At 40.1% G+C, this 14,424-nt stretch overlaps 1 protein-coding gene across 2 annotated transcripts in view; it reads right to left on the bottom strand.

The window, feature by feature from the left end:
- Positions 1–14,291, bottom strand: part of LOC104514570 (thyroid hormone receptor beta) — a 46,417-nt gene extending 32,126 nt beyond the window's left edge. Inside the window, exon 1 of one of the 2 annotated variants that reach the window (XM_010158299.1) lies at positions 14,225–14,291. In XM_010158299.1, the coding sequence (XP_010156601.1) occupies positions 14,225–14,231 (7 nt within the window). In that variant the 5' untranslated portion in view covers positions 14,232–14,291. Of the gene's footprint in view, positions 1–1,015; positions 1,062–14,224 lie in introns of those variants that run through there. The other variant, XM_010158298.1, reaches the window with a different exon arrangement.
- Between the last annotated feature and the right edge of the window lie 133 nt (positions 14,292–14,424).

The raw sequence follows: 14,424 nt of genomic DNA, 5'->3' as shown, positions 1-14,424 counted from the left end.
CTCGATTAACAGACCTGGGTGGGACCGTCTGGGTTTGCCAGCCTCCCGACAGCCCTTAGTAAGACCTTAAAGCGATCAACACCTGACATCTGTTAGCAAAGAGGCATTCTGAGGTGAAGAGCAACTAAATCTAAAGAAATCAGATACTTAGACCAGTTTAACTTTTTCATGAGGTGATATCCTGCCTGACACTGTAATCTTTCTTCCTGGAGTGACGCAAGACTTAAGTAAAAGAAAACAACTTGTAGTCCCTCCCTCTCAATAGGCAGTATTTGTTTTTTAGGCGAAGAACAATGAAGAACTATTTATTCCAGTTTAAAAAGGAATAACTTGAGCACTACATTTGCACTAACACCTAAGCAACTCTGATTTTTAAAAGGAATTCCTTCAATGCCATGCTGATGTGAACAAAATGCTACCTGAAAGGAAGCTATTAATTCTCCTGACTGCTGAGGCACGGAATACTCCTAAGAAGTTCCATTTATTTCAGTTCTGTACTTGCACTTACTGAGACTTTGGGGATGGTTAATAATAAGGAAGAAGGCAAACAACAGAGTCACAGGTGAGAAATTAACACCCTGAAAGTAGTAAAAGAATGCTTCCGTTTGCCTTTGCATTTTTGAGGTATCAAGGATATGTTTTATTTAAAAAGGCCAGGTTCAGAAAGGACTTCTGACCGGCTTAACAAACCCAGAGAGAGAAATATATTTTTAAAGGGCTAAAGGAACAGCTATCATTTCCTATTAGGTATCACACAGGAAAGTACTCAGTAAGTACTCATCACACTGTCATCAGGGCTCTTCACAAAGCTATTAAATTGAATGCTAAAAATCACAACTATCCCTGCTGAAAAAAAAAAAAAAATTAGAATAACTGGTCACAAGAAAACACCCTCCAGTCCTCAATAATGCTTTTACCAATGGCCAAACCCCTGAGCGTAAACAAAGACACAACGATGTGTTTTCTTTTTTGTAAATAGAGCATTTGCTGTGCTCTGCATAATAATGTCAGTTACCTTTACACTTTCTGTCTTCTTTTTGGTATTCCTGGGCACTTGACATGACTCGGAAGTCTGCTTTTGTATGGCCTGGCGGTATAGTTGTGCTAGTCCAAGCTGAAGCATGCCGACACTGCGAAAGCTGCTGTCCGTTCCTCTGGATATCATCATTTTTGGAGTGTCTTTTCCTACACAAACGGTTTTCTGCTATGCCCACTACATTCCATTTCTGATTTCTGTCAGGAAGGTCAGTCAGTCTGTCCCATGACAGGAGGCCACGTCCTGGCTGTTTGGCAAATACTGCAGGGCTACAAACTGTTGGCATTCTCAAAATCTTGCTCAGGTGTGGAGTTTTGGAAAGGAAGTGGTTCCCCAGCTCTCCTGATGCCGTGGTATTCCCGTGCATCTCCACTTGACCGCACGGATACGATGCGGAGCCTTTCAGCCATGCCCATTCAGCCACCATAGCTCCCCTTCGAGGCACGTAAATCTAAAATGTTCCCGTTGAGAAGCCTGAACAAAATCTCTGTGGACAGGCAAACACTAGATGTAACTTTCCCAACATCACAACTACAACATGGGCCTCAGGGCAAGTTACCACCAATTTATTGCCTTGCTCATATGATCATTTGAGGTCTTGTAGGTCGAGGCTGGTCGTGAACAATTTTCAGATACTTAAAACACAAAACATCAAGGATTCAGCCTTGTTTGACTTTGCTCTTATCGTAGGCTGACCTGAGGGACACCCTGTTACCTAAGTGTGACATTCTTATGTGGGCATGCTTAGCAGTTCCGCCTTTGCTACCTACTGCCTTCCTCTCGCTGTGGTCAGAACGGAGCATCAGAGACACTAATTTTATCACGGGAGTCTGGACGTTTGGGTCCAGTGTAGACAATTAACAGTGCTAAAGCTACATGATTTATCTACTTAGTCATAACGATTCGGCCAATTTCTTTATTCCCCGATATAGAAGAAACTGAGATGTTGCTAGTCGATAAATCTGTAAAACTAAATATAGCCCATTTTCTATTTTTGGGTAGCAAACTAAATGCTGTAGGAATGACACATCAGAGATGATATTCCACAGTTAAAGAAATTATTTTATTTTACATGTATCAAAATTCCAACACAAAGTAGCTTTCTAGCTTGCATATAGAAAATAGCAAAGTCCCGATATTCAGCGAGTGATATGCTCGGTGGTTTTAAACACAGTAAGATTCTGCCAGTTTAATGGACCTGTGAATTAATTTTACATACATGTCACTCAGTGAAGCAATTCACATTCGTATTAGTAAGTAACTGCATACTAGATCAGTAATTTCCTAATAAATAATATTAAAAATAACTTTGATTTCAGTTACCAGATCTACCATGCCATTGCTCTTTCTGAAAGTTTTGCCTTAAGACTCCTGGTAAGTGGAACATTGCTAACTCATATAGGACATATTAGAAGACTTAATTGTGGTTAGTGTGAAATACTGTTATCCTATGTTAATCCCTGATAGTACATATAGCTTTCCTCAATATCTTATTTAATAAACGTAAATGCATACTACTTCTTCTGCTGGGAGTGTAAGCTCACCTGATATTTGAAGTTAGAAGACCACTCCTTCTACTCACTGTATCTCAGCTGGACATTAATAAGACAAAACCACCTGGCATCACAGACTTCAGGGCATAAGGCAGGTGAGTTAACTATAGAACTTGCACTTACCCACATCCTTCTGGCTTACAGATCTGCCCTTGGTGCAGACTTGGTCTTCTTAGTAAAATTAAAACCTAACCGTAAAGGCTTTTAATATGGTAAGAGAATATCACTTGTAGGAGGATAGTCAGAATTAAAATAGAATACTGAAAGTAACCCAGAAAATACTAGGCAATTTAAAAAAATTAAAAGGACAGACTATAAAACTTTTTCTCCTTATAATGTGAATATTTTTCTATCTTCTAGACTTCATAATAAATTTAAGCTCAGAGGGAGAGACCGGATTGTTCTGGTAAGACCCTCTGGGAGCTGCACAGATCTTCCCTGTAAGATCTGAACCAAACTTGGCCACTTCACTCTTCCTGGCACGGAGAGGAACTGTGCACTACAACCCACCCTCCCACCAGGCTTTGTGGGACCTCAGATAACGCAGCCTTCAGTACACGGCTACTCTCCTCTTCCTTGTATTCCTTCGTGTTCTCCTTATCTTCCTGCACGGATAATATTGCATCTTTACATAAATGTGAGCGTCAGGCATGTGCTCTCTCTCTCTCTATATATATATATAAAAAAATACAGTCATTTCCATAATTCACTTATCAATAGGTATTTCTATGCTTCGTCAATCCCTTGAGCAGACCACTGACTCACTCCATTCTTGACCTTGTTTAAAAAACAGTCAATTATATCCTCAGTTACACAGTTCTGGCTATTAGGACTGGAAATGAGATCAGAGATTCATAATCCAGGCTGTTCAGACTTAGGCAAAAAATTCCTCTACGTTTTCCCCAAATTTATCTTTGACATTAAAAGCCATCTTTGCTGTCTTTTAGCCTGTATTATGCGGATTTGTTTTACCTTTGATTTTAATTACAAAACACATAATCACCGCAACGGTAAAACTTGTGTTCTGCACGGATTCAGAGAGGAGGTCACGCAAGGCTTACAGGTTTTTAACTTTAGAATGGAACTCTGAATGACTCCGTAACTTAAAAAATAAAATTAAAACATATTTTCCAATTTCTGCGTTTTCAAAGCATTCGTGGGATTTAAAAATATGATTCTAGACACATTTAAAGTATGAGATGAGACAGATTCGATTATTGCTTCCATCATTTGGAATTTCCCCAGGGAGAGTTTAGAAAGGCTAACCCAACATCAAGCAGCTTTATCCTCTCTTTTCCTTTTAGTTCCCTCTGAAATTTGTCTCACTGACTCCTATGCTACCTACAGTTTATTTAATTTTACAAGCTTCCCCTTTATTTCACAAATTCCCTTCAGCCACCAGGGACATTTTACATTCAAATTTTGCTAGACGAGGATTGAGTGGTAAGGAACTACCACTGACAGGGTCTCATATTTTGTCTCCTTTTCTCATGCTTCCTATACTGTGGTGCAGCAGATACGTATGTCCTAAAATACCATTCAGCTTATTAAAACATTAAATTACAGTTTCACGCCAGGACTACATTATTTATTCTAATCCTTTTGTTTTAACGTATCTTGCCTGAATTTCTCAAACGCTCCCCCTCTCCCTCCCCACTCCCCCCACTGGAGAATGCAGTTAAATTGCCTACATCTGCTCTCGGTTTTCTCAAACCAAAACCCTTGATAATGGATGATAATGTAATTTTGTCTGAGCTCCCTAATTGTAAGAGAAGCATATCTCTCTCTCCCTCTAGCTACTGCTAAAATGGCTATAATCAAGGCAGACTACAGCCTACTGGGATGAATCACGACTAAAACCACAGGCCCTATTTCAGAGTGAAGAGGGACTAATAATGAGGGCCTAGAGCTCTTCTTGTCAACATAAGTAAAGGAATCATCAAGTAATTTCAGAGATATAAAAGCAGCAGATCTAGCAATAACTGGCATCTGAGCAGTCAACAGTTCAAGACTTTTTTCAAGTTCCCATCAGTGTGTCTTCAAAGGTAAGTTTGTTTTATAGAAGCAGAAAAGTTTTAGCAGATGAAGCACCCACTGAGCTAAACTGAGAGGACAGGTGAGGAGATGCCCTCAGAAACCGTTTATTACAGGCCAAGACAAAGACTCCTAATGGTTGACTGTAAAGGTCAGCCTGTTCTCGGATACACAGCGCTCTCTGAATGTCAGTGTATAAAGGACTATAAAAACAATGGAACAATTCCTTTGCTTTCATCTCAGTTATAAGCTTTTTTAACCTACTTCTCTACTAGTATCTGCCAGCAATGGTAAAGGAAGAGATACAAAAAGCCTCTCCCTTCTTTAGTACATCTCAAGACAAGGGAGTCGTAACTTGTTCCTTCAGGAAAGGCAGTAGCCAGCCAGCCAGGCTGGCGTTTCTTGCTGGAATGAGCTGTGTACCTATCCCAAACTTTGACCAGTTTGGGACCTGGACCAAACAGCACTCTCAAAAGTGTTTGGTCCTCAAACAGGACCAAAAAGCACTCTCAAAAGACTGCCTGTTCCCTGTGCTCGCCGTAACAACCTCAGAGGCACGGCATTAAATCCTCCCTGCTGTGCCCCGAGAGCTACACCCATTTTTCCCAGCTCGGGGTCTGTCCCGTTACACCCAAGGCTGGCACTTGTACTACCAATATTACCATCATTACTGCTTAACACTGCTGACAGCTGGATGCACTGGTGATGAAAGCTACTGTGCGACTGCACAGGCCATCAGTCCCTGCTCCCTGGAGTCCACATCGCTCACGCTTTTTTGGGAAGTACAGGCATTTATTCTTCACCCTCGACAACAGGCTATCACTTAGCTTCGAGGCAACAAGTAAACCAACAGTTCTGGGATGTCGGAATATTGCTGTTTTTACAGTAAGACGCTTCCTCTCACAACAAAAAGCTGTTTTACACTCCAAAACTGCTCGCAGCTTATAAGAATTTCAACTTGCAGTCATTCAAAATAGTAGCAGTAGGTGAATATATTAGCAGCCTCTGAATTGTCACTAACTTACCTGACTGCAACACAAAAGACTGACAAAAGTAGATCTTTGTATAAAGTTTTGCCTCTTCCCATGTCTGAAGTTTACTGAAAATAGGGCAGCAAGGGCAATAGCACTTTACTGGGTTTTTTTTAAGCACTGAAGTATGCAAGCATCTAAGGACACTGAAGTGGGTTGGCTTCAGGGAGATCAGCTAAGGCAAACGTAATCAGGATTAGGACTGAGGGGTGCACAGTAGGTTGATCAAGCAGCCTAGCTTTGTATGGACCCAGTCCAATTACACTACAGGATTTTTACTTAATGACTTAAGAAAAAAAAAGCAAGCAAGCTACAATTAAAGGACGACCCTCAGAAAAAATGAAACCCGTTTCATGCTTTGTACAAGCATCTTAAAGCACGCAAAGTAACTGTAAGTAAAATCATGTATAACTTCCATGGGTGTTTGTGCTGGGAATGATAAAACTGTCTGTGCCAGACAAAGCTACAGTTTCGTTTTTTCTCATTAATATTGCAGCCAGTTCACAGCATTTAATTTTCTTTCCTTGATTTTACTTCTCTTCCCCTTTCCTCTTTTGCTTCCTTCCCTTTTCTCCCAAATAACACAACAGCATTTTCTTCTTATTCTGCCTTATCAAACATGGAAACACTTCACAGTGGAGTTTCCCAGCTTTTGCATTAGGTTCGTGTGACCCTTGGAGAAGCAGAAGAACGGAGCACAGCTAATACAGACTAGCCAGATTTTCTCTGTAAATATGCAAACCATGCTTCCCCGTAATGCGCTAAATTAAACATCTGAGAACAGGTGATTTCTTTCCTAAATTTTAAAATGTAAAAATGACAGTGACTGTAAGAATAAAGTACACAAGGAGAGACAGGGATTTTAATTAGCTGCTGAAACTAGCGATGTCTACTGAAACCACTAGGTGTTTGCCAGTACTGAAGAAACACGTCCATAGGTTGGTGGAAGCAGACAGTACCAGGATTACTTAGTCCAGGGACTTCTGTATTGTTACTCACTTTAACAGTGGCAATATGATGAAATATTTAAATACTACATTTTAGAACACGGCTTTCAATATAAATTGAATTTGGATATTTTCTAACAATCTTTTGGACAAAGATTACATCATCATGAGAGTGTGCAGATACTACAATAAACTCTGTAGAGAGTTTTTAATGCATAAGAAAAGGTAACGTTATAAAACTTGCAACAGTCAGTCTAATAGCTTTCTCCTTGCTGACAGCTATCTTAATGATCTCCTCGTTAGGAACCAGTGTAATCGCTTTTTTAAAACACACTGAACTTCTATTAACTCTTAAAGTAATACCAGACATACACTTGTCCAGAACCTGGGCTTGACATTGTGCTCAAATCTCTAAACATAAGAAAAGATTAATCAGAGGAAAAGAATATCCAGACGAATGTGACAGCTCATCTGTTCACCAGAGGGAGGTTCTGAGAGCAGGGAGAAGCAAATGGTTCAAGGTGTTGGTATGTAAAGAGCTCTCTGAAACACTCTCCTTAGAGAAATGAACAGGAGTTGTGTACTCGAATATGGAATCTTGTGATGGCTACAGATATAATAAAAATACTGAAAAAAAAGGAGTGACCAAAGCTATACGGGAAAAAGCAGTAAGACAGCAGGATACACAGTGGAACTAGGAGGTAATATTAACCAGTACAGTCACAAAGACACTAAATGCATTTGACCTTCTCACACTTCTGTCCAACACATGGCAGGGAGTTTTTCTGAGAACAATATACCTGAGCATGGCAGCTCTGTTCCAACCACAGGGCTCACCTGGCTACTGCTCTGCAACAGGAGCATTGATCAGCACCCGGGGTAGAGTAAGAACAAAGCAAGCACCTAGGAGAGTTCTCACCAACAGCCTCCCAGTCCCCAACCACTGGCAGCCCAAGAGATTGCCTGAACCCCTGCAGCCTATCTGAACTGCACTAATACCCACGGATCTCTCTGAAGTGCAGCCCACTCTCCTCTTGCATACACAACACTCTTCAGCAAGGAGTTCCAGTATCTGTCTCTCTTTTATGTCCACAACCACCTCCCTCTGTTTGCTTTAAACCAAGATTAATTTGATGCCCAACAAACAGCAATCCACCCCCCTAGGACTCACTCTGCAGATCACTGCTTCTGTGATGATGGGAATGTTAATGGACTTTTACTCTCTTCACACTATGTTAGATAATTCTTTTAATGCCTGGAAACTCACTAAAATAAAAGTGAGAAGCCAAAACACCATTTACAGATTATGGATCAAAATGCCCTAAGATAGATCTTTAAAAATGTGTAGGTTATAGTGAAACCATTCAGGGAATCATTCAAATAACTTCCAGTCACTACCACTGCTTGGTAAAATCCTGAGTACTGCTTTTGCCATGAGTTTTCAAATGAACTGATGTGGTCTTTCCTCACTCCCACAATGGACTTTCCACTCCTCCCCACTGAGGAAGGGACAGTATATTTGGCCACTGTTTACTAACAGCAAATCCCGGGGATATGTGCACAAAACTGAACCTATTTGGTTTGGGGTCTTTTTTCAAGATGATGAAACAGTTCTAGAATTGCTTAAAAAGCAACCCTGTATCTCAAAATAACACCTCCTGTTCAAGGACCAAGGTTTGAGTGATGGCCAGATAAAAAAAGAGGTACTAAAACTAGCAGTCTTGGTAAATGCGTAATTTGTGAAAGACACAATAAATAAACAAACCAAGTTTACCCAAATAATGCGGTCAGAGGCTCCTTCAGAAAGGCAAAATGGGATGTGAGGCGAGAATCCTTTAAAACCTCACATGAAAGGAAGCTTGGTACAGGTCTAAATAGCTTTCAGTCACGTCATCACACACGTAACACAGCAGATCTGAAAGTCTGGCCTTCATGTTTTGCAGCCTTTAAACATTTCCTTAAATATTTGCTATCTTCTATGATAAATGCTGTAGCAAATTCAACACTTCCAAAGAACATGACCAGAACTGCATTTAGGGAACGTAAAAGGTATTTTGTTTATATATAAATAACTGGAAAATGCCTGACTGGATAGTAGCTTTGCTAGAGTTCAGCAGCAGCTTTACATTTGGCACAAAAAGATGACAGTCTTCTCCACATATCGAACTGCGTACCAAGGAGTGTCAGTTCACTGCTGTGACATCCAGCCCTCAGAAGAGCTGAACAGCAGTCTGCAGTCAGGCTGATGAAGACCATAACATGGCAGGCTGCAACTCCTGTGGCAAGCACAGCAAAGAAAAGTGGGTTGCTTTACTTTACAGGCTAATGGAGAAGACTCAGGAAAGAAACCAAGGCATTTTATTTTTTTTTAATTAACTATTGTAAAAGATTTTTGGCTGCTAAATTAACAACTATGATTTGTATTGACAACACTATGCACTCCTCATAACTGACGGCAGCAGTGAAACAGAGGGTTACAGAGTCTAAGAATGATACTCAAAGTTTCAAACACAGCAGTCTGTTCCCAGCAGAACTAAATTTCAGGAAGAGGAGTTCACAAAAAGAAGCACCTCTGGTTTAAGTAAAACTACTACAGAAAGGGACAAAGTATACGATGGATTATTGAAAAAAATAGAAAAAGAAAAAACTATCAGCACTAACATGATGAAACATACTTAAGAAAATGGCTAGCAGATGTTGCAAAACTAAAAATACATGTTTGTTTTCTCTGTTCTTTGTGAAATCTCACCAGATCTGAATTTTTTTTTTTTTTTAAATGCGTGTATCTTATCTGGAAAATACAGCAGGTATTCCTAAGTTGTAAATACCAAACTTAAAAACACCTTTAGAAACACACAGACGCAAGATCTTCCTGTTTCCCCTAAAGAAAAACCACTCTCTGGAGAGTCTTTCTTTCTCCTACAATGCAAAAGAACACCCCAAGGCATTATTAAAGAACTGCATAAAAAAAAATCGAAACATTTATACAGACTACTTGCCTTTTGAAACTTTGGTATTTATACAGCACTTTTTAAAACATTAAAGTTTAAAACAAAAAAGTTAAAATTAAACCAGAATGTCTGTAACCCAGAACTTACAAGTGTGATATTTTTAACTGCATATTCAAAAATACGTTTCTAAGTAATAAGAGCCATCATGGAGTGATTCATAGCTTCATGCAAAAACATCCCACAATATAAATCTTGTTAACCTTTTGAAAATCCCCAAAAGCTCATTACAAAGCTGCTGAATCCTGGCATAACAAAACCTTATATTAAAGTATTTACTGTCCCTCTAAAAAGTCCATTACTTACAAGAAATAATACACTGGAGTTAGTCGGGTTTTATCATGGTCTGTCAGACAAGAAGCGTCAGACAGCGATGTATGTCAAATTAAATCATCCTAGAAGAATCACTACAGAAATGCCCGAGAAATAATTTCTCAGCTGATGTTACACAGTATTCTTTATCTGAATTAACGGCAAGTTTACAGGTTAATGAGCATTACAGTGAAAAGACTCACAAAGAAAAGGTGGTACCTTTCCTATCCTATTACTTTTCCCAGTTCTTGGAAACTATATGCAACACCCTTGGAGACACGCGTTTTCAAATAATTTGTTGCACAAAAGCTGGTTAATTTTCTTCTCCAAATGAGTGACCTGTTACAAGAAATGCTGCATATTAAATTCCACTTACTGAAAATATGCATTTATGACATTAAAATTATATTCCCTAATGTAAGCACTTAATTTTATTATAATTCCTATCTTGATCTAACTTCACAGCCATTACCAAATAGAACAGTGTGAATATTTGAGAGTAGAAGCACAATGCCTGAGTTGACTATGAAACTCCCAGTAAAAGCAGAGCAAAACCTTGGCCTGACTCAAGTCAGTGACAGAGCTGCCACAGACTCCACAGGCACTGCTAGTACACACGTCATGTTCCACCCTCCTCTGCCATGGAGGTGAAATTAATGAGATTTACTGTATTCTGCAAATACCATTTTCTGTTTTTTAGAACCCATTCTTGAACTCCTTCTTCTGTTCTCCCTCCAGTAAATGAAGTCCGATGAGAATCTGTCTGAGGGCCCTCCCTGCGTTTTGGGAGGAAACACACAAAAGGAAGCCTTCAGCGGCAGGTTACTGCCAGTGAAGAGTGAAGCCAAAGCCAAAGCTTCACCAGGGTATTTGAACAGAAAGAATTGTTTTATTAAGCTATGATACATACTTATTTGAAAGTACTATCTTCTCAATAAGAAAATACTACTTTCCAACTTATTTTTTTCTTTCGATTGTGCAAACGTATGGCAAAGACTTGTAGTTATTGCTAAGACATGACTAACTTTTAAAATGCTTGTTATTTTTTTTTCCCTGTTACTCTGTGGACAGTAATTGCTGGTGGCAACTGTAAAGCTGCTGCTAACTACGGCGGAAGCATCCAATCAGTCATTTTCCACTTATTTCTATTGGGAAAAAAAAAAAGAAAAACACAAACATATCTTTCTTACGTTCCTGTGCTAAAGCACAACAATTCCTCAAATACAATTTTGAGGATGTTCTTTAAAAGCATCAGATCTGCTGCAGCGTTTATCATAAAAGACAACAAATGTTTCTAAAGATCGGGTCTCAAACAAGGAAAGCTAAACTTCCAGATTTGCTTTGTTACGTTTATGTGTGTGACCACGCATCTGAAAACTACTTATTTTAGGGATGTTCCCAGCTCCAGTTTATGGGAACTGAATACGTCTGGCTCAAACTTCGTACTCAACTGCAAGACGTATGATGTCCAGCTCTCCCTCTCCAGGGGCATCCCTTTACCGCAGTGCTTGGTCACCATCTGAGTTACAGGCACACCAAGCCGGCTAGGCAAGTTTTAACACTCAGAACTGGCACAGTTGCAAGAGCGTACTGACAAGCAGAGGGTTTACGAAGCCTGCAGGACCAGCTTTTCACCTGTCAGCTTCCAATGTCATCAAGTACCCAGCATCAGGCGTTCATGAACTCCATCTGCATCGCTGGGTGAACTCCACTTTAATAAAGGAAGAGTAGTTTGGACTTCATTAACTCAACACTTGCCTTTCAGTTTATCTTTCTGCTTGCAAAAATCATTCCTGGTGCATTCATTTTGCTTTTTGTTTTTCATTCCCTTTCAAGTAAAGGCTTCCACAGTTCTGAAATCCTTCTGTGTTACCCATAACTCTGAAGTTCCCAAAATTATTTTGGAAAATTTGAACTCTCTCTTCAGTAGAAGCTATAAGGACATACAATTACAGGCGTGTGCCATAAAACGATCACACCAGCACATGTTTTTAAAACTGAGATGTCAAAATATTCAAAGTTATTTTTCCTATGGCAACTGCAAAATACAGTAAAGTCTAGTTTTACTACCAAGGGTCAAATTTTACAATCTTCTGTCAGAAAAGCTTCTCTAGGTTGCACTAGAAACTGGAGGCTTTGAGACTGGTGCCTATGAGAGGAAAATTCTTACTGCAGTAAAACTGTAACATACAGGCAGAGAAAGTATCCTTCAAAAAAAATTCAGAATAATACAGTCTATTATTTTAGGCAACTGGTGTGGTTTTGGATTAGATTCTGCTCTTGTATTCCAGTGACTCAGTAACAGAATCTAAGTTTTCATTTTCATTCATTAGGAAAGGAGTCCTGTCTGGCTCTGGATGGTGGTATTTATGCGTTTTTTATAGAGTTTGAAAGATTTTTATGTCATCCATGCTTCTTTTCACATTCACACTCATGTAGGGAATTTCATCCCTATAATGAGAAACAGAAAGTATAAACTGCTCATAATGAGAAATGCTGGACATCTACAGCTGTACCAACAGCCATCTTCTGCCATGAACCTTTCTTTGCCCGGTGATTATTTATTTGCACATATTTCTTCTGCGCACTTCTTTTAAAAGAAATGCAGAGAATGCAGGTCCTTGCAGCTAGGCTTTGTGTTTCACTGAGCTTAGCAGAGCTGCCCTGCCGGGGGGAAGTCCAGGGAGGCAGGTCTGGTTGGAGTGCTAGTGGGAATTCTCCACAAACCCCCACCCTCCCGTAGGAAGGTACACCCCAAAGAGATAAGGTGAGGGTAAAATGGGCGTGCTGCATTTCCTTCCCCATCTCTTGCCATCGCATAGCATGAGCCACACACGGATCACTCCCCGCAAACCCACAGCAAAATTAAGCCCTTTAGTAAAAGGTCAAAAACCACAGTTAGCGCATGAGAGAAAAGAGAGCAGAGAGAACTGGAGAGAGTGAGTTACATGTCAATGCTTTAAACTCTTACAGAAACAGGTATTTGCTAAATGAAATTAACATGCCCAGCATGCCTGCAGAAGAATGCAAAAACACCCCAGTGGGCCTTGCCAATGCAGCCTAAGGATACCAATTCCTTCCCGATCCTCACGTGGCAGTGACACTACTCCAGAGCCTGACACACCAACCGTAAGGGTCGGGTAACTATTCCACGAAAAGCCTCGATGCCCTCTCCCCCATCTTACATTCATCTGTGCCTAACATCTGCTTCAAAGGACAACAAAGACACCATAAAACCAAAAGTCAAATGACACAGCTCTGCATGTTATCAAATACTTCACTTTATTACGAAAGCAGGCATTTAAATACTGCTGTTTCTCCCCATAAATTTTACTCTCCGCCCCTATCTAGGGCCCGAAACCGCAAAGATCGGCTTGGTCGGCAAAAGCAGCTGTTACCCCTCGCTGGCCAGTATAAAGAATGGGAAGGATGGGAGCCTTCTAGGGGAAAGCAGAGGATATTTGATCTGCCCAGTCAGTAAAAACAAACGGTCCCTTGAGCATAACACCAGGAATTCAGACTTGTTTGTTATGATTTTCCTTATGTAGCACATGCTGCACTTTACAAACAGGCTTTTAAAAGGTCCCGTTCGTGGCTCTTGAAATATGCACTGACAAACAGTATGAGCAGAACATTTTCTTATGCAATTTGATGAATATTAAACCAAATCCTGGAAGTCTGAAATTCTCTGGCTTTCTGTATGTTCTCCTCATAATAATTACATCTTTTTAGATGCCCTGTTCTGGGACCAGAGTACGTGAGCTTTTTGAAACAGCTGATTCATGCAGAGCCTTCAAATGCTTTGCAGCTGGCAGGGATGAGACGTTTAAGGGGACTTAAAGTGGTTAATGGTCCTTTCAACCTGGGATCTTCAAGCCCACCTGCAGACCTGGTCAGTTATTATCTCAAGAGTACTTGGTAACGTAAAGTGAATCTGACTGCTCACTTGGAGCCTCAGGGGACAGGTCCATGTTACTGAATAACTTGGGCCAACATACTCAGCAGAAACTGTCACTCTACTGGCAGTTTCAGCAGAAATGTCAAAGTTGAAGTGTGCATTTAGAACAAAATACAACTTTGTTTCCGAAGGAAAACCAAGGAGGATGAGCGTTTCAGCGGAAAAATGTTGGAGAAGATTACAATGTGCCCCACACCTCTATGCTCTGGGTAGAGGAAAGATTTCAATCCCCAGCACCAACGCATTCAGAACTTGTTAAACAAGTATTTTGCAGTAAATATTTAATAATCATCACTCCAGCAAAGCAAGAAATACTGCATAGATGCTCTTAAGAAATACGATTACCTGACATACTGCTGGGAGTTATGGATATGTAATCATTCTTGTTCTTCTTCCGTCACCAATGTCACCTGCCAAAAAAAAAAGGGAGAAAAACTTCATGTAATACATCCATAAATACAAACCTACAGAATACCATTAACATTTAAGCAGGATGGAACATTTTGGATCTTGAATGCCATGGTCGTATTTGATGGCTTAACACA

The sequence above is a fragment of the Eurypyga helias genome, unplaced genomic scaffold (assembly GCF_000690775.1).
Source record: "Eurypyga helias isolate BGI_N326 unplaced genomic scaffold, ASM69077v1 scaffold8579, whole genome shotgun sequence".
NCBI classification, from domain to species: domain Eukaryota; kingdom Metazoa; phylum Chordata; class Aves; order Eurypygiformes; family Eurypygidae; genus Eurypyga; species Eurypyga helias.
Note: the sequence above shows the minus strand (reverse complement) of the source record. Positions and strands in the feature narration are given on the sequence as shown.